At 47.2% G+C, this 25,847-nt stretch overlaps 1 protein-coding gene across 2 annotated transcripts in view; it reads right to left on the reverse strand.

Annotated features, from left to right (window-relative positions):
• LOC137429248 (ankyrin repeat and SOCS box protein 5-like) overlaps positions 1 to 25,574 on the reverse strand; it is a 55,778-nt gene extending 30,204 nt beyond the window's left edge. Inside the window, exons 1-4 of one of the 2 annotated variants that reach the window (XM_078780381.1) lie at positions 25,457 to 25,574; positions 18,065 to 18,113; positions 11,642 to 11,782; positions 3,477 to 3,564 (exon numbers count right to left, since the gene is read on the reverse strand). In XM_078780381.1, coding sequence (XP_078636507.1) covers positions 3,477 to 3,564; positions 11,642 to 11,734 — 181 coding nt within the window. In that variant the 5' untranslated portion in view covers positions 11,735 to 11,782; positions 18,065 to 18,113; positions 25,457 to 25,574. The remainder of the gene's footprint in view (positions 1 to 3,476; positions 3,565 to 11,641; positions 11,783 to 18,064; positions 18,114 to 25,456) is intronic. The other variant, XM_068119224.2, reaches the window with a different exon arrangement.
• Positions 25,575 to 25,847: the final 273 nt, after the last annotated feature.

The following is a 25,847-nucleotide window of genomic DNA, read 5'->3' on the forward strand; positions in this document are numbered from 1 at the left end:
ATCCCGCACATCCAGGACTTTTCCACCCGTTTGGCGGGACGGGTCATATTTTCCAAAATTGACCTGATACGGGGATACCACCAGGTACCTGTCCGGGCGGCCGACGTCCCGAAGACGGCCGTCATCACGCCGTTCGGCCTGTTCGAATTTTTGAGGATGCCGTTTGGCTTCAGGAACGCGGCCCAGGCGTTCCAGCGCTTAATGGACGGCGTGCTGCGCGACCTGCCATTTCTTTTCGTCTATCTGGACGACATCCTCATCGCCAGCACGTCCCGCGCCGAGCACCTCCTCCACCTCCGAACACTGTTCGGTCGCCTCAGCGAGCACGGCTTAATTGTCAACCCGGCCAAATGCCACTTCGGCACGACGACCGTTGACTTTTTGGGCCACCGCATCACCAGGACCGGGGCCGTGCCGCTGCCGACCAAGGTCGAGGCCATCACCACGTTCCCGCGTCCCCGTTCCATCAAGGCCCTACAAGAGTTCCTCGGCATGGTGAATTTTTATCACCGATTCGTGCCCCGCGCTGCTCAGCTCATGCGGCCCCTTTACGAGGCCCTCCGGGGCAAGCCGGCCAAGCATGACATCGTTTGGTCCGCGGCCTTCGCGAGCGCAAAACGGGCCCTCGCCGATGCAACGCTGCTGGCTCACCCGGTGCTCAACGCGCCCATCGCCCTCACTACGGACGCCTCCAACTACGCGGTGGGTGCCGTCCATGAACAATGGGTGGACGGGGTTTGGCAGCCACTCACTTTTTTCAGCCGGCAGCTCCGGCCAAACGAGTTAAAATACAGCACGTTCGACCGCGAGCTGCTCGGTCTATTCCTGGCCGTTCGCCATTTCCGACACCTCCTGGAGGGCCGCCCGTTCACGGCTTTCGTCGACCACAAGCCGTTGGTCTACACAATGGCCAAAGTCACGGAGCCGTGGTCGGCCCGCCAGCAGCGCCACCTCTCCGCCGTGTCGGAATTCACCACGGACATCCGGCACGTCGCCGGCAAAGACAACGCTGTGGCCGACTGTCTTTCTCGGGCCAGCGCGAACGCGGTCCACCTCGGCGTGGACTTCGCGCTCATGGCGGCCGACCAGACCACCGACACCTCGGTGCAGGCCCTCCGGGCGGCGGACACGGGCCTCCGCCTGGCCGACATCGCCTTCGCGGGCACCGTCCTGCTCTGCGACGTCTCCCAGGGCCAGCCTCGCCCCATCGTGCCCGTTTCCTGGCAGCGCCGCATCTTCGCCTCCATCCACGGCCTTTCTCACCCGGGCCGGAAAGCTTCTCAGAAGCTGGTGTCGGCGCGTTTCGTCTGGCACGGCCTTCGACGGAACGTCCGCGACTGGGCCAACGCCTGCACGGCCTGCCAGCGGGCCAAGGTCCACCGCCACACCCAGGCCCCGCTGGCACCTTTCACCATGCCTGCACGGTGTTTCGACCACGTCCACGTGGACCTGGTGGGTCCCCTGCCCCCATCGCGGGGGTTCACCCACCTGCTCACCATGGTGGACAGGACCACCAGGTGGCCGGAGGCCGTGCCCCTCACCTCCACCACCACCGCCGATGTGGCGCAGGCGTTCATCGCCACCTGGGTCACGCGCTTCGGCGCACCGGCGGACATCTCGTCCGACCACGGCCCACAGTTCACGTCCGAACTTTAGGGCACGGTCGCCCGCTCGTTGGGGGTCACGCTGCACCGCACCACGGCCTACCACCCCCAAGCCAACGGGTTGTGCGAGCGGTTTCACCGCTCCATGAAGGCCGCACTCATGGCCGGCCTTCAGGACGACGGTTGGACCGACCGGCTGCCGTGGGTCCTTTTGGGCCTCCGCACGGCCCCCCAAGGAGGACCTCCGGGCGTCCGCCGCCGAGCTCGTCTACGGCCAGCCGCTCCGCGTCCCGGGCGAGTTCGTGCCCGACGCTACCAGTCCCTGGTCCGCCGCACACCAGCGCTCGGACCTCCAGGAGGCCGCCTGCCGATTTGCCCCCGTGCCAACGTCCCGCCACGGTGGCCCCCAGTCCTATGTCCCCCCGGCGCTTCGCACAGCGGAGTACGTCTTTGTGCGTCATGACGCGCACTGGGGGCCACTCCGGCCGCCGTACGACGGGCCCTTCCGGGTCCTGCGATGGGGCGACAAGTTCTTTGTCGTCGACGTTGGCGGCCGGTCGGACCGGATCTCTGTGGACCGCCTCAAACCGGCGCACATGGACGTCGACCGACCACCACGGTTGGCCCTTCCTCCGCGGCGAGGCCGCCCCCCGTCCACAGTTCCCCCCGCTCGACCACCCACCACCACGTCGGACCCCTCCCCACGACCCTCCAGGGGTCGCTTCGGCCGGGTCATCCGGACCCCCCTTAAATTGACCCTGCCGGTGCAGGTCGATTCTGGAGGGGCGTGTGTAGCGGTTACCGCTGGATGCACACAATCGCCTTGCACCGGCCAGAACACGGCCAGACGCGCCTCTCCCGGGCATGCCCGGACTCACTGTTCCCGGGCACGCCCGAACCTCCAGGGCTCGCCCAGAGCGTTCGGGCATGCCCGCTATCGCCTTTCCAGGGCTCGCCCAGAGCGTCCGGGCATGCCCGCTATCGCCTTTCCAGGGCTCGCCCAGAGCGTCCGAGCATGCCCGCTATCGCCTTTCCAGGGCTCGCCCAGAGCGTCCGGGCATGCCCGCTCTCGCCTTTCCAGTGCTCGTCCAGAGCGCCCGGGCACGCCCAGCCTCGACTTGCCAGGCCGCAGCCAAACACGCCCGGGCAGGTCCAGACTCGCCTTTCCAAGGCTCGCCCTTGACACCCGGGCATGCCCGGTATAGCTTTTGCCGGGCAAACTTCCCGACATAAATGTGTATATATATTGCTGCCCGATAAACGGGCTTGGGTCAGAATACCTGAGCTGTTTTGTTTCAATAACTCAAGCAACTCGGACGAATTCCGTCTTTGGTCGCGTCACTTCTTTCGACTCGCGTTGGAGCGCAGCTCCTTCAGACCCACTGTTCACAAGGCATAGGCCAAAGAGCGACCCACTCTTCCCAAGGCCTAGACCAATGAGCAACGCACTGTTTGCAAGGCCTAAGCCAAAGAGTGACTCACTGTTCGCAAGGCCTATGCGAAAGAGTGGCCAAGCTGGACTTATGGAACTGGTATCAATACGTTTAGGCCTTTGTCATGATGTTAACCTTCAGACCAGAAAAGGAAAATGTCAAGCGCAAGTGAGGATAGTCACTCACGAGATAAACGCTAACCAAGCCCGCCTGGTCAGCCTCATCAACTCGCTCAGCCTGGTTCTGCTCGGTTAATCGGAGCTTCATTAAATTATCATTTTGTTTAATTCTGTATCTGTTATCTTCATCCCAACACCTTGGATAAACTTTTTTTCCCCTTTTGGGATGGTCTGCCTCAAACTACCACTGATCCAGGTATGAGTTCAACATGTGAAAGACCATATAGCATCATTCACTGTGTATTAAAGAATAATCTTACCACAATCATAAAATTCCTTTGCAATGCGGGCAGCTTCCTTTCGGTTTCCACGGACGATGTAGTAATGGCTGAGAAGAGCCAAGCAGAGCTGAGGTTTTCACACAGAGAACGTGTTAATTGTAACCATTGCGACAGTAGAAGAAACAATCATGGTTGATGCCACATTCATTCCTTTATAGTGTTTACTGTGGGCAGTGGTCCTGAAGCTTTCATTTTGTTTATTGTCCAGTGGGGATCTTGGTGGTGGTCTTTTTCCAGGCAGTTTTTCAGTTCCCATTCCAAGTTGCCTTATGGGGCCTGTGGGCATAAGCCATCCGCATAATGTGCACTTGGCACCTATGATTATGGAATAGATCAGATTAGGTGAGAAGATGGAGGATTGCATCACATTGGCAGGGATGTGGATGGGTTTCTATTAACGGACGATTCAGATGCTCCAACATACAATGGCTTTCAAAAGACAATGCAGTGGATCTTTGTGGTCAAACCCTCATAAAACAACTGCCAACACAGGAACTACCATTGCATGACTTTTCTGAAAGCTTTCCTGGTTAACTTGCATGCAAAGTTACATCCGCTTTGTGTTGTTTACAAGCCAGGGTCACAATATAACATTTAGTTTTATAGAAACTGAAACTTTTTTACTAGGAGTACCTGGCATTGCCCTCTTGAGGGAGTGGAAAGGGAGGGAACGGAGAGGTGTGGGAGAGGGAGAGGAAAGATATACTACATATACAGTGCATTCAGAAAGTATTCAGACCCCTTCACTTTTTCACATTTTGTTAAGTTGCAGCCTTGTGCTGAAATCGTTTAAATTCATTTTTTCCCTCATCAATCGACACTCAATACCCCATAATGACAAAGACAAAACAGAATTTTAGAAAGTTTTGGAAATTTATTAAAAAGAAAAAACTGAAATATCACATTTACATAAGTATTCAGACCCTTTGCTATGACACTTGAAATTTAGCTCAGGTGCCTCCCATTTCTCTTGATCATCTTTGAGATGTTTCTACACCTTGATTGGAGTCCACCTGTGGTAAATTCAATTGATTGGACATGATTAGGAAAGGCACACACCTGTCTATATAAGGTCTCACAGCTGACAATGCATATCAGAGCAAAAACCAAGCCATGAGGTCGAAGGAACCGCCTGCAGAGCTCAGAGACAGGATTGTGTCGAGGCACAGATCTGGGGAAGCCTACAAAAAAAAATCTCTGCTGCATTGAAGTTTCACAAGAGCACAGTGGCCTCCATAACTCTTAAATGGATGAAGTTTGGAACAACCAGGACTCTTCCTAGAGCTGGCCACCCGGCCAAACTGAGCAATCGGGGGAGAAGGGCCTTGGTAATAGAGGTGACCAAGAACCCGATGGTCACTCCGGCGGAGCTCCAGAGATCCTGTGTGGAGATGGGAGAAACTTCCAGGAGGACAACCGTCACTGCAACACTCCACCGATCTGGGCTTTATGGCAGAGTGGCCAGACGGAAGCCAAACAATCTTGGTTTCATCAGACCACAGAATCTTGTTTCTCACAGTCTGAGAGTTCTTTCGGTGCTTTTTTGCAAACTCCAAGCGGGCTTTCATGTGTCTTTCACTGAGGAGAGGCAATTGCATCCAAATCAGAATCTATCACAAATGTCAAATCATCATTTTACCTTTTCATTGAATATATGCTGCTGAATGTACCGTAGATCACGAGTTAAGTATGATGACCTTCAGGAAGAGGAAGAAGACGCCTTACCACCAACTACGAATTGTTTGATTATTTGTGGTCAAATGTCTGGTGATTGTTTTGTATTTATTTCAGCGAACGTGTACTTGTATATAACTGTCATTAATCAAAAAGGCATATAGGTACGATAGAGCGATTTTCTAAAAATCCCAAAAAACGAACTCTTTTTTTTCTTTCTTCCTAAAACACTCCCAGGCACTCACTGATGAACCTCTGAAAGTTTGACGAAGATCCATTCAGCCATCTCTGAGAAAAATGGCGACACAGACAGACCAACAGCGCTCTTATATAGTAGATTTGTAAAGGAAATGTGAGATGCACGCAACATTAATGTTTTCATTTTAAATATTATAAACATCTTTTAAAAATCATTTGAAACATTACTTTTGCTGCTAAAATTATTCTTCCTTCCTCATCCTCATCAAAGGCCTCAGGAAAGAACTTAAAACAGAAGTAAATATATCTGCTTCATGGTACAAAATGTGACAAACCCTGCACTTTGTTGAGCAAATTACCTTTATATCTTCATAGTCTCAATGGGGATATGTACAGTGCCCACCATAAGTGTTGGAACAGTGAAGTCGAATTTGTTATTATTGCTATATATTCGAGAAACTTGAATTTGAGATCAAAAGTTGAATATAAGGCAAGAGTACAGAAGGTCAGCTTTTATTTATTGGTATTTCTTTGCATATATGTTTTACCTTTATAGAACAATAGCACTTTTTATGTTCAGCTCCCCAATTTTAGGTAAGCATAAGTATTAAAAAAAAAAAGTATATTGTAGTGGTTACCTTATTCACATGTCGTGGTTATCTTATTCACATGTCGCAGTTAACTTATCCGCATGTGACGCTTAGCAATACGATATGTTTGGTCTAACCCACGCACACGGGCTTTTGGTTGTGTGGTCATGACGCACGCGCGGCTGTTGGAGCCACGCCCTCCGAAGAGGGTTCTTGGTTTTATATAAGCCGTTACGACTTCTGTTCGCGAGCAGTTGCTGGAGATTTCTGTACAATAAACAAGCTTTGTACCCAACGAAATGGCCTCTTCTTGTCGTCTTCAGCGACTACTAAACTGGTGACCCCGTCGCCCCCGAACGTATTCGGGGGCCAAATGAACACGGCAGTATTGCGACCGCAATTTCTTCCACAAGACCTAAACTAAAACTGCCGGAGTTTTAGCAATGACGAGCGGCCATGTGGTTCGCGCATCGCGCTCGGTTCCTCCTCTACGACTAGAGGGGCGAACCAGCTCCGGGACCCTCCGAAGGAACGCCGTTACGGGGCGTTGGCGGCACGGCTACTTCGTCGCCTTCGCGCACACAGGCCGAGCACTGCTGCTCGTCGCCTCCGCGCACACAGGCCGAGTACTGCTGCTCGTCGCCTTCGCGCACACAGGCCGAGTACTGCTGCTCGTCGCCTCCGCGCACACAGGCCGAGTACTGCTGCTCGCCACTCCCGCAACTCCTACTACTGCTCCTAAGGCGGATCCCGAGGCTGATGCTGCTGCAACTACAACTACTACCGCTGCTCATCTCTTGCGCACGCACGGCTGCTTCGTTACCTTTGCGCGCACTGGAGCCTCGTTGTCTTCGCGCGCACTGCTGCTCGCCACTCCCGCAATTCCTACTGCTGCAACTACAACTGCTACCGCTGCTCAGCACCCGCGGCCCGGCTCTGTTCCACCCGCGGCCCGGCTTTGTTCCACCCGCGGCCCGGTTCTGTTCCACCCGTATTCACATGCCGTGGTTATCTTATTCACATGTCGCGGTTAACTTATCCGCATGTGACGGTTACCAATACGATATGTTTGGTCTAACCCACGCACACGGGCTTTTGGTTGTGTGGTCGTGACGCACGCGCGGCTGTTGGAGCCACGCCCTCCGAAGAGGGTTCTTGGTTTTATATAAGCCGTTACGACTTCCGTTCGCGAGCAGTTGCTGGAGATTTCTGTACAATAAACAAGCTTTGTACCCAACGAAATGGCCTCTTCTTGTCGTCTTCGGCGACTACTAAAATATATCACTAGCAAAAGTACCCGTTGCTTTGCTGCCAGATTTAATCAATAGGCGGCATGTTGTACCTCATAAAAATGCTGCACTATTCACTCTATCATTTGTCCAAGGTCATCGTCCATCTGCTTGGAAATCAGCAATCATCACCTGCGTCAACCATCCTTGCTGCTTATATATGGCGTGAGCAAAAATCACTTCTGCTTCATTGCGAAGTTCAGTGTTGGACGCTTTGGTTTGAACCTCTGCTTAAAATGAGTGAAAATTTCCAATTATTCTCACTCAGATGTCAACATCACCGTAATGTATATTAATTATCAAGTTGTTCAAACTTTCTTTATGCAAGATGATTTGTAATAACGGCTACCACCGGGTGGCGCTATACAATACACATTTGCATCGAGAGAATTGGGTTCTTCCCCTCAGCCTGAGCCCCACCCCCCAGATATACTACCCTGACAAAAACCATACTTGGGGTACGGTTCGGCAACATGCAAAATTTGGTTGGATTTGGTTCACTCGTCTTTTAGTTTTTGAAGCATATATAAACAAACAAACAAACAGACAAACAAACATGAAAAATCGGTCAGAGACCGAGGACTTGCTGGAATGTACTTTTTTTTAAATCGGCCATTTTGGTTCAAAATGGCGGGAAATCTATACATGTATATACGCTAAGCAATGGAAGGTAACTGAGTAAGTGTATGCATATCTCTTGTCCTTTCAGAGTTATAGTGGTTTGAAATATATTTTCAATGTCTCTCCGAAAAGACCGACTGGACAACCCTCCCATCCACTTTCTGAATAATCCTCTCCAAGAAGTTCTGTCACTCAAGCTTTTGGGTCTCACTATTTGCCATGATCTTTCCTGGAAAAACCACATTTCAAATCTGGCCTCCAAAGCCAGTCGCCGACTGGGCATCCTCCGTCGTGCGAAGTCCTTCCTTGGCACACCTGAGCTCCTCACCACATACAAGGCTTTCATCCGCAGCTCAATGGAATACTGCTCTCCCCTCTGGGCTGGTGCTCCTGCCTCACACCTAGCTCGCCTTCACGCTGTTGAAACCAAAGCATTCAGAATCATTGGAATCTCCCGCGATGAAGCTAACTCCAAGGGCCTCTCACTCACTCACCGCAGGCAGGTTTGGTGGTCTTTCCGTCTTCTACCGACTCCTCTCTGGCCTTGCCCCCCCAGCTCTCTCTGGGCTCTGTCCCGCAAATATTCCTACAGGTCGCACAAGATCTGCCTGCAACCCTCTTTTGGTTAAACTGCCAAAATCAAGACTCTCTGCTCACCTTCACTCCTTCATTCCTCTTTTCTCCCGCCTCTGGAACAAACTCCCTCACTCTCTTCAATCCCACTCCACCCTCCAAGTCTTTAAAACAGCTGTTCACCACCATCTCTTATCTTCCCCCATCCAAAACCTTGATCTTTTCTACCCCCGCTAATTTCACCCCAATTCCACTTTTTGAAATACCAACTTTTGTCCTGGAAGTCCTTGGTGTCCTTGTGCTTTATACTTCTCCCTCCCCCCCCCCCCTTCCCACGCCTCCTCCCCCCAGGCCCTCTCCCTTCCACACATCTCCCTGCTCTCGGATGTTGTGTGTGTGTGCTTCCCCTTTTCTCCCCATCTTGTCTTCCGCTCCCTCTTTTTGTGTATTTTGTTTGTCTGGTCGATTTGTTTGTGAAGTTAATGTTAGCTCTTTCACGAGCCTCGAGTCAGTATACAAAAAAAATAAAAAAAATAAAAAAAATGAAAACTTGGCCCCCTGACCTTTGACCCCAAAAAATAATTAAAACTAAGCATTGTTGACCATTTTATGCCATATGTTATTTTTCGGGAATTGAATAATGAACATTTTGGCGTTGGTTAGAAGGGAATCGGATAATGTTTGACAGAATTATTAGTAAAAAAAACAATTTTTGACCTCGAGTTTGACCTTTCAAGGTCACTCAAGGTCAAAGGTCATCGTGCCAAATGAAATGTCATATGTGACTTCATATATTTCAGTAACAGTAAGTGTATGCATATCTCTTGTACTTTTAGAGTTATAGTGGTTTGAAATATATTTTAAATGAAAACTCGACCCCCCTGATTTCACGTTTTGGATGACCTTGAACTTGACCTTGGGCCTAGAGAGTTAAAAATTGGGCACAGTCTATGCCAGGGCAAGGCAAATATGTGTGTAAAGTATGGCGATGCTATGTGCAACGATGTAGACGTAGTACTGCGCACAAACAGACAGACAGACAGACAAACCAACCAACCAACATACTTGCCGGAATCTATTCCGGCAAGTAATTAATTGAGCTTTATATATTAGAATACTATGATGGTTGTGAGCCCATGGGGAGAACGAAGCACGAACACATATGGTTAAGCTAGTTATGTCTCATAGTATTATGTTGAGCTCTTACGAATAGGCTGTATTTATGTGGATAGATATGCATCATGACTGTTAGTTCAAGTACATGTCCTTTCCTCTTTACATTCTGGATTTGAGCCATTTCCCACATGCCACACATGGACTGGCCACGAAAGCCCTCAGTGCAAGTTTGTGTGTAAACGTCAGGAAGCGAGGAACCATCTCGAAGTGATAGGCACGGAGGACCTCTCACTTTTCCGAAAGCACTGTGGGTCAGCCAATGACTAACAGTTGTTAGACAGAGCAGCAGGTGGCGAGTGCCATGTGGAGGGGGAAAGAAAAAGGTCTATAAATATCAGACTCAGCACAAAAGGACGTTTACATTTTTTAGCGGAGTGTGTGTATGTTGCTTGATTATCTGCGCTTGTGTGCTTCGTTTTATTCTGTTTCTTGCTTGTATTGTTATTTCTCGCTTGGTCTGGCACCTCGTTCTTTTTTTCTCATCCTTACATTTTCTTCACTTCACATTGCTCATTTTTCAAGTCTTTCGGGTCTCTGTACACCCACACACCTTTTCACCTTGTGCCTGATGCATCTTCGCTTCATCCTGGTTGCTCACCTCATTGCCAGCCATATTGTGGCTTCTCAACTCGCCTCACTTTTCTGTCACCCGTTCTCCCGTCACGAAATGCCGCATACCATCGCGTGCAGCCACCCGTACCATCGGGCACTTTGACGGAGAGTAAGCGGAGTGAAGGAGGGAGCGTGATGAGGTGAATCCCAGGACCATCAAGCCAGAGCATTGAGTGGCGGCAACTCAGGTGAATAGGGGCCGCAACACCAAGTCACCAACCCCAAATACTTCTTTCTCATCTCTACCTTTTCTCACCACTCTTCTTGCACTTTTTCTCATTTCTTCAGGTTCTGGATCCATTTTGTGTTGAAGTGGTAAGTAATTGTAGTAAGAATTCCACCGGCGGGTATGTCGAATAGAGGTAACGGGAGTTATACGTGTTGTTAATACTTCCCTGGCCCTGTAAATACTTACCTGCCATTGCTAACACAAGCTTGAAACTGTATTGACTTGTCCTCTCCTGCTTTTATCATGTCATAGCATGCCTGAGGTTGATTGACCCAGGGTTGATTGGACTTTGATATATGATAGGGTCCGGCACATAACGCTGGTTCGCTCGGCCAATGAACATCCATTGCGCAGCTACTGACACAGTTCCCTATGCTTCAGTCATCTCACAGGTACGGTAATCCGACTCTGGGCACAAATATCCGGCCAGAGGTGAGTGTTGTAGACAGCATCTTTTTATTGGTGCCCCTCTCTTTCTTTTTATAGAGTTATGAGAGGAGTCATGTCGATTTCAATACAGATAAACATACATGTTCATTTTTCTTGGGTGAGGATCAGATTCCAATGGTAAAGGAGTAGAATGTTCATAGTTTTGGAAGATGATATTAAGTTGCTTTGTCAGATAGACAAGTGGGGATTATAGGTTTAGCATATGAGAGAATAAGGTTAAAAAGCCATTGATAGAAGTGAATTACCAGATACATTCAAGCTAGAGTTACCATTATGGGTCTTTACCAAGGCTTCTGTGGTCATGTGAGGTTACAGGTAGATCTGGGTATGGTGGAGACAATCGAGAGGAGAATTAGTCAGCGCTTGAGAATATGGCTTCATGTACCTCCTTCTCTTACCACTGCCACCTTGTACGATCAAAGCATCAAATTGTCTCACTTTGAGAACACTATCAGAGTTCCACTGAGAGCACTCTGCTGCCCCTCTGTTGTGAGGGAAACAGGTGGAAGTTAAGGAATGGAATGCCATGCATTACTTTATTGAGGCAGAGTATATAAGTAAGCACAGACATGTTTTGCAGATGCCACATATAGGAAAACAAGGCATTGGTTGAAAAATTAACTGGTTTTGGTCAAACAGCAGCAAAAAGGAAAATCGGAAATCATGGTTCGTCAAATAGTTAACCACTTTCTGACATCACAAAAGAAAAGCCCAAAACAATTGTGCACTGGCCTTCAGAAAGATCTTGAAGCAGAAGAGAGCAAGTATTGTGAAGTAGATATTGCTGAACTGATGTACTAATGCACCGCCATCGTCCTCTGCCATGACAGCACTCGAGAGTTTTACTGGGACAACCAAAGGAGCTCTGCTGCACTGAGGATACAACAAAGACCTTTTTGGCTACGGTACTCATGGTGATCAAATAAAGTGGGCCTTTAACTTATACAGTGGCCTGCAAAAGTATTCACTCTTACCAATAATGCTACATTTAGATGAATTACAAATTATGTAGAAACAAGCTTTTCAAATAAACTTTTTTATTCAGAACTGAAGTGGTCACTGTCATAGTTGAAGGAGGTTACATGTCAGGAATACCTGAAAAAAGCATGTACAAATCAAAATTCACTGGTTGTAAAAGTATTCAGCCCCTTAGGTCAGTACTTGGTGGAAACACCTTTTGCAGCAATGACTGCTGGGAATCTTTTTGGGTATGTCTCTACCAGCTTTGCACATTGAGATGGTGAAACCTTTGCCCATTCTTCACGTGAAAATTCCTCTAGTTCTGAAAAGTTTGATGGGGATCTTCGACTGCAATTGTCAAGTCTCACCATAAATGTTCAACTGGGTTCAAGTCAGGACTTTGACTGGGCCACATGGTATCCAATATCTAGGATGATATTTCAAAAGGTTGTAGCTGCATTATGACAAAATTAGGTAGAAGAGTTGGGTAGGTGACAATAACAAGCCAATTCGATTTGGTTTAGATCCGAACCCAGACCCAGCCTATCAGTTGATACAAAAAGTAAACTGATCTGCCTCGCGGAGGTGTATGCGCTCTAATGAGTGCTGTTCTAGTTCTCTCTTGTTATTATTTACATCTCAGAATTTGACATTTTAAATAAACTTGTATTTTCACTCAAAAGGCTACATTATCATAGTTTCACAAGGAAATACTACTAACTAGGAACTTCAGTGCAAGAGGAGGCCATCAGGCCCATGCATTTCTGCCAACATATCTGTACTCCTCTATCCCCAATTCTTCTATAGGTACCTGTCTAATTCCAGTTTAAACCGATCTACAGTTTCTGCTGCCATTACCTTTCCACCACCGACCTTTTCAGGAAGAGCATTCCATGCATTAACTATCATCTGAATGAAAGAACCCTACCTTAATGTTTGTCCGAACTATCTTCTTCACCATCAGGCTATGGCTATGGCCCCTAATTCCATCACAGTCAAATCTGCTGAAATATTCTTCTGCACTTATTATGTATATACCCATAATTATCTTAAACATCGACATCTGATTTCCTCATCATCACCTCATTTCCTCTCATTTATTTTGTTTGTGGTGCTTGTGTTTTTTCACAGGGCAGGTGTACGTGTCTACTGCTGTAGTAGGGTGTGATGTGGTTTACCACTTGTTGCTTTTAGCTATGGCTGCCGGATCGCTCTGTTTTTTTTGTTTGTTTGTTTTTGTATACAGAATCGAGGCCCGTGAAAGAGCTAACATTTATCACAAAAAAAAATCAAACAGACAAACAAAATATATAAAAAGAGGGAGCGGTAGACAAGATGGGGAGAGAAGGGGAAGCACACAAACACAACATTTGAGAACAGGGACATCGGGAGATGTGTGGGAGGGAGAGGGCTTGGGGGGAGGAGGCGTGGGAAAGGGGGGGGGGGGGGGGAGAAGTACAAAACACAAGGACACCAAGGATTTCCAGGAAAGAAGTTGGTATTTCAAAAAAGTGCATTTGGGGTGAAATTAGCGGGGGTAGAAAAGATCAAGGTTTTGGATGGGGGAAGATAAGAGATGGTGGTGAACAGCTGTTTTAAAGACCTGGAGGGTGGAGTGGGATTGAAGAGAGTGAGGGAGTTTGATCCAGAGGCGGGAGAAAAGAGGAATGAAGGAGTGAAGGTGAGCAGAGAGTCTTGATTTTGGCAGTTTAACCATAAGAGGCATAAGAGGGTTGCAGGCAGATATTGTGCGACCTGTAGGAATATTTGGGGGACAGAGCACAGAGAGAGCTGGGGGAGCAAGGCCGGAGAGGAGTCGGTAGAAGACGGAAAGACCACCAACCTGCCTGCGATGAGTAAGTGAAAGGCCCTCGGAGATAGCTTCATCGTGGGAGATTCCAATGATTCTGAACGCTTTGGTTTCAACAGCGTGAAGACGAGCTAGGTGTGAGGCAGGAGCACCAGCCCAGAGGAGAGAGCAGTACTCCATTGAGCTGCAGATGAAAGCCTTGTATGTGGTGAGGAGCTCAGGTGTGCCAAGGAAGGACTTCGCACGACGGAGGATGCCCAGTCGGCGACTGGCTTTGGAGGCCAGCTTGGAAATGTGGTTTTCCCAGGAACGATCATGGCAGATAGTGAGACCCAAAAGCTTGAGTGACAGAATTTCTTGGAGAGGATTATTCAGAAAGTGGATGGGAGGGTTGTCCAGTCGGTCTTTTCGGAGAGACATCGTAAGAGTGTGAGATTTGTCAGGATTGAAAGACATGTTCCACTTGTTTGCCCAGTCTGTGATTTTGTCCAGATCTGCAGAGAGTGAAGAGGCTGCAGACTGCCGATCTGAGGGATGAGGAATGGAGCAGCAGAGAGTGGAGTCATCAGCAAACAGATAGAGAGGATTTTCAAGAGAGTCAGAGAGATCATTGATGAAGACCAGAAAAAGCACAGGGCCCAGAACACTGCCTTGGGGAACTCCAGCCTGAACAGGAAGAGGAGATGAGAGAAACCCATTCAGGGCGACACGTTGACTGCGACTAGAGAGGAAGTCTGCCAGCCATGCGTGGAGATTTCCATGGATACCAAAGGAGGAGAATTTGGAGAGCAGAGCGGGGTGCCAGACCGTATCGAAGGCACGTGATATGTCAAGGGAGACAGCTCCAATTTCCTGTTTGGCATTGAGGACCTCCATCCATTGTTGAGACAGCAGAAGCAGCATATCCAGAGTAGAGTGACCTGGTCTGAAACCAAATTGATGATCAGAGATCAAGCCATTGGAGAAGAGGAAAGATTTCATATCCGAAGCAATGATGGATTCTATGCCTTTGCTGATAATTGGGAGAAGGCTGATTGGTCTGTAGTTGCAAGGATCTGTTTTTGCACCTTTTTTGTGTAAAGCGGTGATGTTGGCTGATTTCCAAGCAGATGGCAGATGACCTTGAGCAAAAGAGAGGGTGAAGAGAACAGAGAGAGGGAGTGAAAGAGTGGAAGAACAGGATTTTAGGACCCGTGGGCTGATGCCGTCAGGTACAGTTGCAGAATCAGAGTCGAGGGTTGACAGAAACTTTTCCACATTGTCAGGAGGAAAGGACACAGAGTCCAGGAGAAGCTGGGTACGACTGGGTATGGTGGGTACAGAGAGGGATGGGTTTGGGACACAAGATTTAGAGGCAAACACAGAGTTGAGGCATTCAGCTTTTTCATGTGCAGAGTCAGCTGTGTAGCCGTTTGAGGTAAGGGAGGGGACAGAGGGGGAACAAACACCAGAAACAGATTTGACCAGACGCCACCAGGATTTGGAAGAGGGAGACAGATAAGAGAGTTCGGTCTTGAGAATGGAGAGATATTGTTTCCTGCCTCTCCTGAGGGTGGACACACACTTGTTTCGGGCTTTGTGAAAGGAAATGAGATTTCCTTCCGTTGGATTTGCTTTCCAGGAGATGAAGGCAAGTTGTTTCTGGGCAACAGCCTCACCACAAGATTCTGTGTACCATGGACGGGAGGAAGGGTATGACAACTGAAGACGAGATGGTATAAATCTGTGCATGAGAGAGAGAGCAATTTACTTTGGAAGAATTCCCAGGATGAGTTGATGTCAGAGGCAGTCGAGATGGGAGAACAGTCCAGATGATTGATGGCTGCTTGAAGACCGTGCCAGTTGGCCTGAGTGAAATGCCAGACTCGTCGACGCTGAGGAGGCTCTCTGAGAATGGTCAGAGTGATGTACACTTTAACAAGCACATGATCAGATGAGCCGATTGGAGCAGAAGAAGAGCAGCAGACATTTTTAGGGAAGTTAGTCATAATCAAGTCCAGAAGAGAAGATGCTCCGTTGACTGAGATCCGGGTCGGGAAATTGACAGATTGTGTCAGTCCCAGTGAGTCGCAGAAGTCCTTTGCTGAGGAGCCATGGCTGGTGAGAGAGGTACCCACACCCAGCCAACTGGCATGGTGACAATTGAAATCACCACATATGAGGAAGAGAGAGTTGAGATGAGTAGATAGAAGTTGGTCCATATTATCTGACAGTGAGATTTAGATGGAGTCATCACTGTTTGGTGGACGGTACAACACACATATGAGCAAAAGGTGGGAGTGAAGGGGAAGCCATAGCCAGAGGTATTCCTGGGGGTGAGGTGGAGAGAGGGCAGTGCAGGGGGAGTGAGGAAGAGAGTTTTTGATAAAGATAGCAACCCCACCTCCAGGACGAGGATCAGGTCTATCATACCGGAGGAGGGAGTAACCCGGGAGAGATACTAAGGAATCAGAGACATCATGAAGGAGGAAAGTTTCTGTTGAGCAGATCACGTCTGGTTTGTCAGAAGCAACCTGTATGGAGAGATCAGTCAAGTTTGAGCGAAGGCCCCGGATGTTTGAGGTCCATACCGTTAATGAAGAGGAAGGGGGAGCATCGGATACAGAACGGGGGGGAGGGGGGGAGGGGTAGGGTAAGATGTGGAAGAGGAGGAAGAGGTAGGGAGAGCTGTCGAAGGTGTGTCAGAGATTTCAGAATAGCTCGGAGAAAGGGAAGGATGGGGCGGACAAAAGGTTTGATGGTGATTGGGTGAGGCACAGTGAGGTGTTATTTGAGGAGGGGGGAGAGCGAGGCAGAAGGTTGGGGGAGATGGAGGTGAGAGGTGGAAGGGGGAAGAAGCGGGGATGACACTTTGAGGAGGAGAGGTGAGAGGGGGGAAATGGAGAAGAAATGAGGTTGGGGAGATTTGAAGGGGAGGGGCGAGGGGGGAGTTTAGGAGGGAAGGGACAAGGGGGGGATTTGAAAGAGATGGGAGATGGGGGAGATTTGGAGGGGAGGGGTGAGGGGAGAGTCTAGGAGGGGAGGAGCGAGGGGGAGTCTAGGAGGGGAGGGGTGTGGGGGGAGTTTAGGAGGGAAGGGGCAAGGGGGGAGATCTGAAAGGGATGGGTGATGGGGAGGATTTGGAGGAGAGGGGCAAGGGGGAAGATTTGAAAGGGATGGGTGATGGGAAAGATTTGGAGGGGAGGGGCAAGGCGGAAGATTTGAAAGAGATGGGTGATGGGGAAGATTTGGAGGGGAGGGGAAAGGGGGAAGATTTGGAGGGGAGGGGAAAGGGGGAAGTTTTGGAGGGGAGGGGTGATGGGGAAGATTAGGAGGGGAGGGGTGAGATTGGATATTAGAAAGTGTACGATTAATGGGAAACGAACATTTATTGCAAAATGAGTTTCTTGTGACCTTCGAGTCAAAAATACGTTTGAGGACGCTGGACGGGGGATGGAGTGCAGGTGAGTTTAGGGAATGTCGGAAAGAGGAACTGTGAGAGATGGATTTTTTTTTTGGAATGATTAGATTTGGTGAGCAAGTCGAAAACACCCTTTTAAAGAAGAAGAAGAAAAAGGTGTTATAATATACGACAGAATACAGTACTTCAGGGGAAAGTTTAAACATTTTAAAATTTAACAGTGAAAACTATCTGGGGAAATGGAGGTGAAACACGTGATCGAAGAACGAACGAACGAATAGGAACAACGAATAAACGAATAAGAACAACGAATAAGAATAAAGAAGGGAATATTTATTTATTTATTTATTTATTTTGAGTTGAGATTTTAAACAAGGACATATGGGGTGAAAAGACTGGAAAAACTGAGAGAACGAAAGTAATTGGAGCACAATCCACGGACCGCTGAGAGAAAAAACAAAGCCTCAAGGTAGGACACGGTAGCCTACAAGGCCTCAAAAGACGCGACACGAATTAACCGACGATTTTCTCCACAGGTATGAAAAATTAACACCGATATTAATCTTCCTAAGGACACACTATAGGTACACACACCGAAAGATAAATACAGTTTCGACAAAAACACAATTGTGAACAATTACTTAACTTCGAAAGCGTGAGAGCGTGGACAGCTTCGAAAAAACGTGACTCACCGACAAAGATCATCCGCCAAAACCAAAAAAAAGCAAGGAAGAAGCAAAAAGAAGGAAGGCAAAAGCTTTTTGTGAGCAAAAAGAAGGCAGAGTGTGTCAGCCCTTCCTGCCGGAACAAAGCCTCTACCCTTGCCAAGACTTTCAAACTACCTCCTAGTGGTGCACCATGGTAACAGTGCTCTTGAGGGCACTGGCTAAATGTGTGAAGGATCTCGGGGTAGGTTGGTACCCTAGAGGTGCTAGAGGTGTAGTGTGCATGACCCTTCATTGTGAGGAGTTGCTGTGACACTCACCAATCCAACCAGGGTAGGTGGAGCTCTTCAGCCTTGGTAGGCAGTCCACCTAGGAGAAGGAAACTCTGATTGCAAATCCCCTGCTGCCTTGCAGGGTATGGCTCTTTAGACAGAGGCTAGGTCCACAGCTGATTCAGGAAGGGCATCCAGCCACAAAAAACATGGCTCAAATATGCCTTTTGGCGAAACAGGCATTAGGTGAATCGTGGCTTACACATGCAAGCATGGAAACGGCCGTAAAACTATGATGATGATGATGACTTTAGATTAAATGATTATTGCATGAGGTCTCGATCAAATTTAAACGGAAGACTTGCTCATTCATTTCTCATTCACTCACTGCCTGTCGGTTTCCTCATAGCCTCCTTTGCCAAAAAAAATCATGGAAACAGCACATGAGAAAGTTTGTACAATGAAACCAAAGAGCACCATTAGTCCAGCGGATAGGTGAATAATCGTGCATTTTATGATTAAAGCATGAAACTTGGTACACTAATACTAGACATTATGGGGAACATTTTAAAGATTGGAGGCATTCTGGATCTGTCCTGTGTCACCCGTGGCGGCCATTTTAAAAATGGCCGCTAGTCAGAATAAATTTATGTTACATCAGAAAATATCAAATTGTTATTTTAATATCATCTGCACACTAAAGTATCACCAAGGATTATATATGATAACATAAATATTCATTTTTGATTGTTTTGGGGACCTCTATGTGTTACTTTAAGGGCATTTGGAGGGGCAAAATGCAAAATTCCAGAAATAAAGTAACACAAACTGGTTTCGATAAACTAGTTTATTTGTACAAAGTGTTATTTTCCTTTCATTTAGGAAAACACCAGAAAATTAAACTGTAGTAGTACAAAAGTTTTTTGGTGTGCATGAGATAGAACAATAACGTCCAAGAACACTCATGTTTCAATGTCAACCGTGCTCTTGTCACCCTTCTCGCTCACAACCACTGCACTTGCAGAATAATGTACAGGGTAGATTTTCTTTCGCACATTTACATCTTCCTCTGCAGCCTTTAATACAGCCTTAAGCAGAGTCATCTTGATGTGCAGACCACCCAACATTACCAGAAATGAGCCTTTGCCATATGTTTCTGGCCACATCCACTGAATGTTTTTGGCAAGTTTGAACAATGGCTGATCACACGCTATGACTGGAATTTGTCCCGGATTGAGTATGGCTACAGCTTTTTTCACCACCTCCATTGAATGTCTTATCATTGCGATTGACTTTGAGTCGTCAGGGAATAGAGGGAGAAGAGCACTGACTGCTGTGGGGCATTATCAGTGGTCTCTGATGATTCTATTCTTGTAGCGTGATATGCACCCCATGACACATGTATATCCTTATCTGCATTTCAATCATCAACAACGTTGCTAATATGATCACACCACCTTTGCTCTTCTGCCACTGCTGCAGTCATTAGACTGCAGTCTGATTGCATGAGGCCACATACTTCTGGAACTGACGGCCCGTTCTTCAGTGCAGAGACAGCAGGTACCAGTGTGTAGCTTTCTGGTAGTTTTCGGACCTTCTTGCCAGATTTTGTTAAAGGTATGCGCATTTGCTCAGTCCCACAATTTTCAGTGTCAGGGTGCTGAAACAAGGAGATGCCCGTTCCATGGAAAGATCCATGCGCACTTGTTGCTGTCGGGTCATGGTCAATGCTGTCGACTGCTGATGTTGTGAATACTCCAATTTGGAGTGCAGGTGGGCACACTGTTCCAATACTTTCAAAGTGGCTAATGGCAGAGTTTCCTAGATCTGCAGACATGCCTAGCACACGGTCGTATGAAACTGACAATCCAAGCCTATAAAGTGTATCAACTAGATCTCGAGATCTTGTCCTTGAGTGGATCAATGATCCGAGAAATAGTGGAAGTGGTGTCTCACGCTGTTCAGTATGTCTTGTTCCCAATGATGGTTGTTGTCGTCGACGCACACAGCTGTTATATGTCATCAATTGTGATACAGACAAAGCTGGCTGTGACAAGTAGTTTTCTTGGTTTTGGATATCTGTCCCATACATGATCATTGTGACCAGCATCAGCAGTGAGTGAGGCACAGAATTTTCTTGACAATCCTCTTTGAATGAACCACTGAATGGTAAGCATTTCGTTCTTAACATGTCTCTACGAACAATGTTTGCAGCACGAGAGATGAACACTGCTTCACTGTCACCGTCGAGCTGGCACGAACTTCTTAGCGATTTACCAATATTTGCATTGGCGACAAGCACATCGTGACCTTCATTGTGCGCTTCTAACTCAGGAAAGTAGCTTAGAACTTTATTTTTGAATCGTGTAGAGTGAACTACAGAGGAGCCCTCTCCCAGCTGGTTAACTCTATCAGTATATAGTTTTTTCAATACAGATAGTTTGAAAACAGGGGCAATGTTGTCACCCTCAAGAGCAGTTTGCATGTATGAAATAAGTTCAGCAAATGCAGTGTTATGAGCAATATTTGTGTTGCATTCGTCATGTGTTGTTGGTCTATCTCGATCTCTGTTTTTCAATGACACTAAGCATTGGCTGTGGTACTCAGCCTCTGTAGCGATTAAGTCTCCTTCACTGAGCTTTGCCAACAGACGCTCATCTTGTAGATTAATTGCACACTGTCGCACTCGAGTGTCAAGGCCAAACGTTGAGGCTCTATGGAGAGGTAGGGCATCAGATGCGGGCTTCTCACAGATGAAACAATGGCGAACAGCATCACCAGTCCTGGAGACCTTTTGACGTTTGAATTTTTCCTTTTCACCAGAAGAGGACCTCTTGTCCGTTACACATATCCTCCGCTTAGCTGCACGTTTGAGTTCATTTTGATTGAATTTAAGTCTGCATGTTTTATGAAATTTTGCTTTCCTATTTGAAAAAGTTTTCTCCAGTCCATTACCATCGTCCATTCGAGCCAACTTAAGCTTTGGTGGCAAGCAACCGAGTTCGTTGAATGCTGATAAAGTTTGAACAATGGACGTATACCCAGCTCCTTGGAACCTTTCTGCAAAGTCTGCTGGGCACGTGAGTTTCTCACTGGTGCTTTCCTGGCAGACGAGACACTTATTCCAGTCCATCGGTGTATCGTCCTCATTCACAGACATAGTGATATCACTGCCAGCTTGAACTAGTTTGAAGACTTTCTTCATGATGATGAGCAGTAGATTAGATTAACACTCACAACAATCTGAAACAGACAGAAGCAATGATTATTAGAAACACAACCACACCAATTCAATAAATTATAGAAAATTATATTTCTTAAATATTGCAAGAATTCTGGATCTGATCTGCAAAAAAAACACCTTAATGAATCTACTTAATTATTTAAAACATGTTTTACTTATAGTTATAACATACAATGATTAATAACAAATATAACAACTTATATCTAATAATGACTACTAACAATTTCTACTTCTAAACTTATAACTAATAATATAATATGATCCTTATCTTTAAAAAAAAAAGTGATATTAAGGAATTTGTTCATTTTCTTTAATATTTTGACCATCAAAATACCTATATTGGTCCATATATCCATTAAATATATATTCTTAGGGCATATTTATAATTCTTGTGTTTGAGTAAGTTACTATATACTAGGGCGTGCCCGTACGTGGGTGCAAAAAAACATGCGTGCAAACAACAACAACAAAAAAAAACTTTGAAACCACGTGGCAGTAACGACCACAGAACCCCCCCCCCCCCCCCTCTATTTACATGAAATGGTTTGGTCCATTCGCAAAGCCAAAGCGAACGGCTTGCGAGTACGGTGACCATACCTTGGGAACCACTTGTCCGATTAATTTCAAACCTTGAAAAGGCACATCCTCGGGTCCCCAGCAATATACCTGGCAAGTTTCAAGTATATCGGACCCGTGGTTGTCGAGAAACAGCGGTCACAGACAAACACACACACATACACACAGAGATTACTGGAATTATAGATAGATATAGCATGAACATGTATATTTTATGTTAATAGAGGTATTTTTGTCATTCACTTATCGGCAAAATCTCCTCGATGGCAGCCATTTTGGAAAATGGCCGCTACGGTGGACACAGGACAGATACAGAATGCCTCCAATCTTTTAAATGATCCCCATGATATCTAGTATGAGTCTGCCAAGTTTCATGCTTTAATCATAAAGTGCACAATTTGTTCATTTTTTAGCACCTATCCGCTGGACTACATGTAAACCAATAACTTTACCATCTCCCTACATCATAATTATCTTAAATCCGCAATGCTGTATAATCCCATTTAACATTGATCTGAAGCTTATAGTCGTGGGGGAGATTGTACCGGAATCACAAGGAGTACAAAGACAGAGGTAGACAGACATCAGTGTATTCTTACTAACCTTTTCCTCCCCACTCTCAAACAATATTGTTATGTCGGTGGGGTAGGGATTACCTTAGAACAAGTAGGATGTATAAATTAACATGCTCTGGATGTCGGGCAAGAACCATCACCATGTAGTAAGTTTTGTTTAGCCGGTTGTCGCGTAAGAGTGAATAATTGTGGCCATACGAGGATGGCCATTGTGTTAACTATGTAGTTGTGGGGATTATGTTAATTCCCTTGTTTGTCAAACCTCAGTGATTTATTTCCTACGTCCCTTTTGGCACCACACCATAGACACATTGCCAAGCCACGCAATCACCCGCATTTAAACTTACTATATAACAATAAAAACCACCAGGAAGCCAGGACATTGAGTGCTGCCGCTAAATACACCATTGGGAAGCACACATCGAGGTCAAGCAGGCCGAAGACACACCCCGAGGAGCCGTGATTGGCCAGGATGGAGTAAGAAGGCACTCACTGATTGGCAGAGAGAAGGGCGAGCAAGAAGCGGCGTGCTGATTGGTGGAGAGCTGGACAATGTCGTGGTGGCCTGCGGGCATTGATGGAGAGGCACAGATGACGTCACGAGATGGTCAATAAAATAACTCCTGGACCGACATTTTCTCTCTTGCCTTTTGCCTCTCTTGCTCTTGCCTTTTGCCCTCGACGACCTTACTTCTTCTCTCTCGCGCTCTTCTGCCTGTTCACGTTCCGGACCTTATGAGCGATTGTGCGTGGGTGATGGGCTCCAGGAAGCGATCGGACCGACCGAGTTCAGAGACGCCATAGACGTGCAGAAGCAGCATTAAGAGCCACGGCCCGAGAACTGCGGTTCTCCGCATGGACGAGGGCGGCTTGCCGCTGGAACACCACGAGGCCGGGGTGAGCAAGACGCCTGGTGAGGCCTAGCAGCACACGAGCGAGGCGGACTGAGGCCTACTTCCCGCCAAGGCAGGGACCGCGTCCGGATTCCCGCACAGGAACGGGGGCCTGAGACGGGTCTTGACGAGGTGCCGGGACAGCCGATTAAGCCAAGTGCATGATAACGCACACGTATTTTATTTTCCAGTTTATTTTCATCCTTCGTCTGTGTGTAAGTCTGGTGTGGAGGACGTCCCGTTTAGGATTATAGTTAGCGTGCATTTTCTTGTTATCGGTATCTTTCATTTAGTAAACCCTTTCGTTATTTTCTGTGCATTTATAATTCCGTTTTGTGTGAGTTATTTTCCGCAGCTTCAGGAACCGCCGGCGGGACCACAGGTAAGCTCTTCAGCTTCCTCCCCTCTCCTTTCTTCCTCCAGCGCATATATATATGAAGTCCGCATTTGATCGTCGCCTCGGAGTTAAAGCTTGCTTTGGCCATTCGTGATCCCTGTGGTGTTCACCTAGGGAATCACGCGACAATATGGATCAAAAATATTTGAGCTTCCATCCTTACATCACTGAGCTCTCCTTTCAGATTGCTGCTATATCTTGGGAGATTGTATGTTTTTTGTAACCAAAGTCAAGGCTCGTGGAATAGCTGGAACACAGCACAGATCAGGAGCAACAAAACAAAAAGGAAAAGCAGAAAGAGAGAAAAACAGACGGAGACAGGTGGGAAACGCCAACAGCAAGGCCGAGGGGCAAAATAGACGGAAAAGGACAAGCAAGGGATGTGGGTAAGAGTGTGGGGTAGAAAAGGTGCAGGGGGCGGACGATATGGGAAAGGAGCAAACTCTCAGGAAGGAAAAAGTGGGACGGGGAGGAAGAAGGGTTTAACGGGGTAGAAAAGATCATGGATTTGGGTGGGGAGTGATCTAAGATGGTGGTTAAGAACTGTCTTAAAGACCTGGAAGGAAGAATGAGATTAACGAGAATGTGGAAGTTGGTTCCACAGGCCGGGGAAAAAAGGAAGGAATGAGTGCATGTGAGCAGTGATACTGGATTTTGGAAGCTTCACCAGAATGGGGTTACTTGTAGACTGTATATGCCCTGTAGATATTGGGGGGTTGGGAAGGGGGAAAGTTCGGAAAGAGTAGAGGGTGCAAGACCAGAAAGGACGTGGTAGAAGACAGATAGACCACCGACCTGTCTGCGATGGCATGGTGATAGACTCATAGACCCAGCTTTATCATGGGAGATAAAAATGATCTTGAAGGCCTTTGTTTTCTCAGCATTACGCTGAGCAAGATGTGAGGCAGTGGAGCCACCAGTTGCCCGTTCTTTTACCACCTCTCATCTGGCCTTGCTCCACCTGGTCTCTCACTCTCAGCCTTCAGACTATCCCCAGCTCCTCCAGGATGCACATGTTCTGTCATTAACTCCCACCTGATTAGACTCCTAAAATCCAGGATTACTGCCCAACTCCACTCTTATCTCCAGTTTGTGGTTCATGGATAAGAGCACGGACAATCCCCATAGTTTGGATCCATTGGCAGGAGGAAATTCCTCCTTAGGAAATGTCCTGCTGAGTATGGCCAGAAAGGCGGCGCCATTGTTGCGAGGTACATTGTTGAGAAGTCACTAGTACCCAAAGTACCCCATGTAGTAACGGCACTCCTCCCAAGTTCAGTGGCTGCGTTTGTCTTGTCTAAGTGTGGGGTTGTGTCGTGTATGTTTAATGTGTGTGTGTGTGTGTGTGTGTGTGTGTGTGTGTGTGTGTGTGTGTGTGTGTCAGCTCCACTATGATCTCTAGATCATGTAAAAAAAACACTCCCTTCATGGATTGAAGGTGGTGATACACTGTCATTTCATGTCATCATCCATCCCTACCCCCAATTCTCTCCCTACCTACAACACTCTTACTTATGCGTAACTATTTTCTCTCCTCCTCCTCTCCTCTTTTCCTGGTCGTTCATTCCCTTGCTTATGGAGACCAACTTTTGCCCCAGTCAGCACATTGACCTTTTACCCTCTGTCACCTCACTCTGTCATACATTATGTAAACAAAATAAAATTCCCATTAGTAAATTGCACAGTACTTCGCTTTCCTTTACATGATACATCAAGATAGGCTTGATTTTTCTGAAGCAGGTACAGTGGCCTCACCTGTCGGTCGAATCAATGGGAGAGTTCAGTCAAAGTGATCAAGGAAACTGACCAGGTCGAGGACCGGTTCACAGCAGGCCGAAGTAGCCGAGGAAAGCTCTGCCACAAACTCGTGAGTAACATGAGAACACTCTGAGCCAAATGTGTTGTATTTATAGGGACGCTCTACAAACATGATAACAACAGTGCTTGTGCATCACCTTAAAATACCTGCCATATTTCACCAAGATGTGATATTTCACATTGGACTTTAACACAAAATCATTTACAAAGACAGCAATTAACACATTGACTTTTGTGAGAGAACAAAAGTTTCAGACAAAGAACGAACATTTATTTAATTTGTGTGGCAAAAGAACATGAACAGGTAAATACTGCAATCTGCGAAATC

The sequence above is a fragment of the Myxine glutinosa genome, chromosome 6, assembly GCF_964187855.1.
Source record: "Myxine glutinosa chromosome 6, kmMyxGlut1.1, whole genome shotgun sequence".
NCBI classification, from domain to species: Eukaryota; Metazoa; Chordata; class Myxini; order Myxiniformes; family Myxinidae; genus Myxine; species Myxine glutinosa.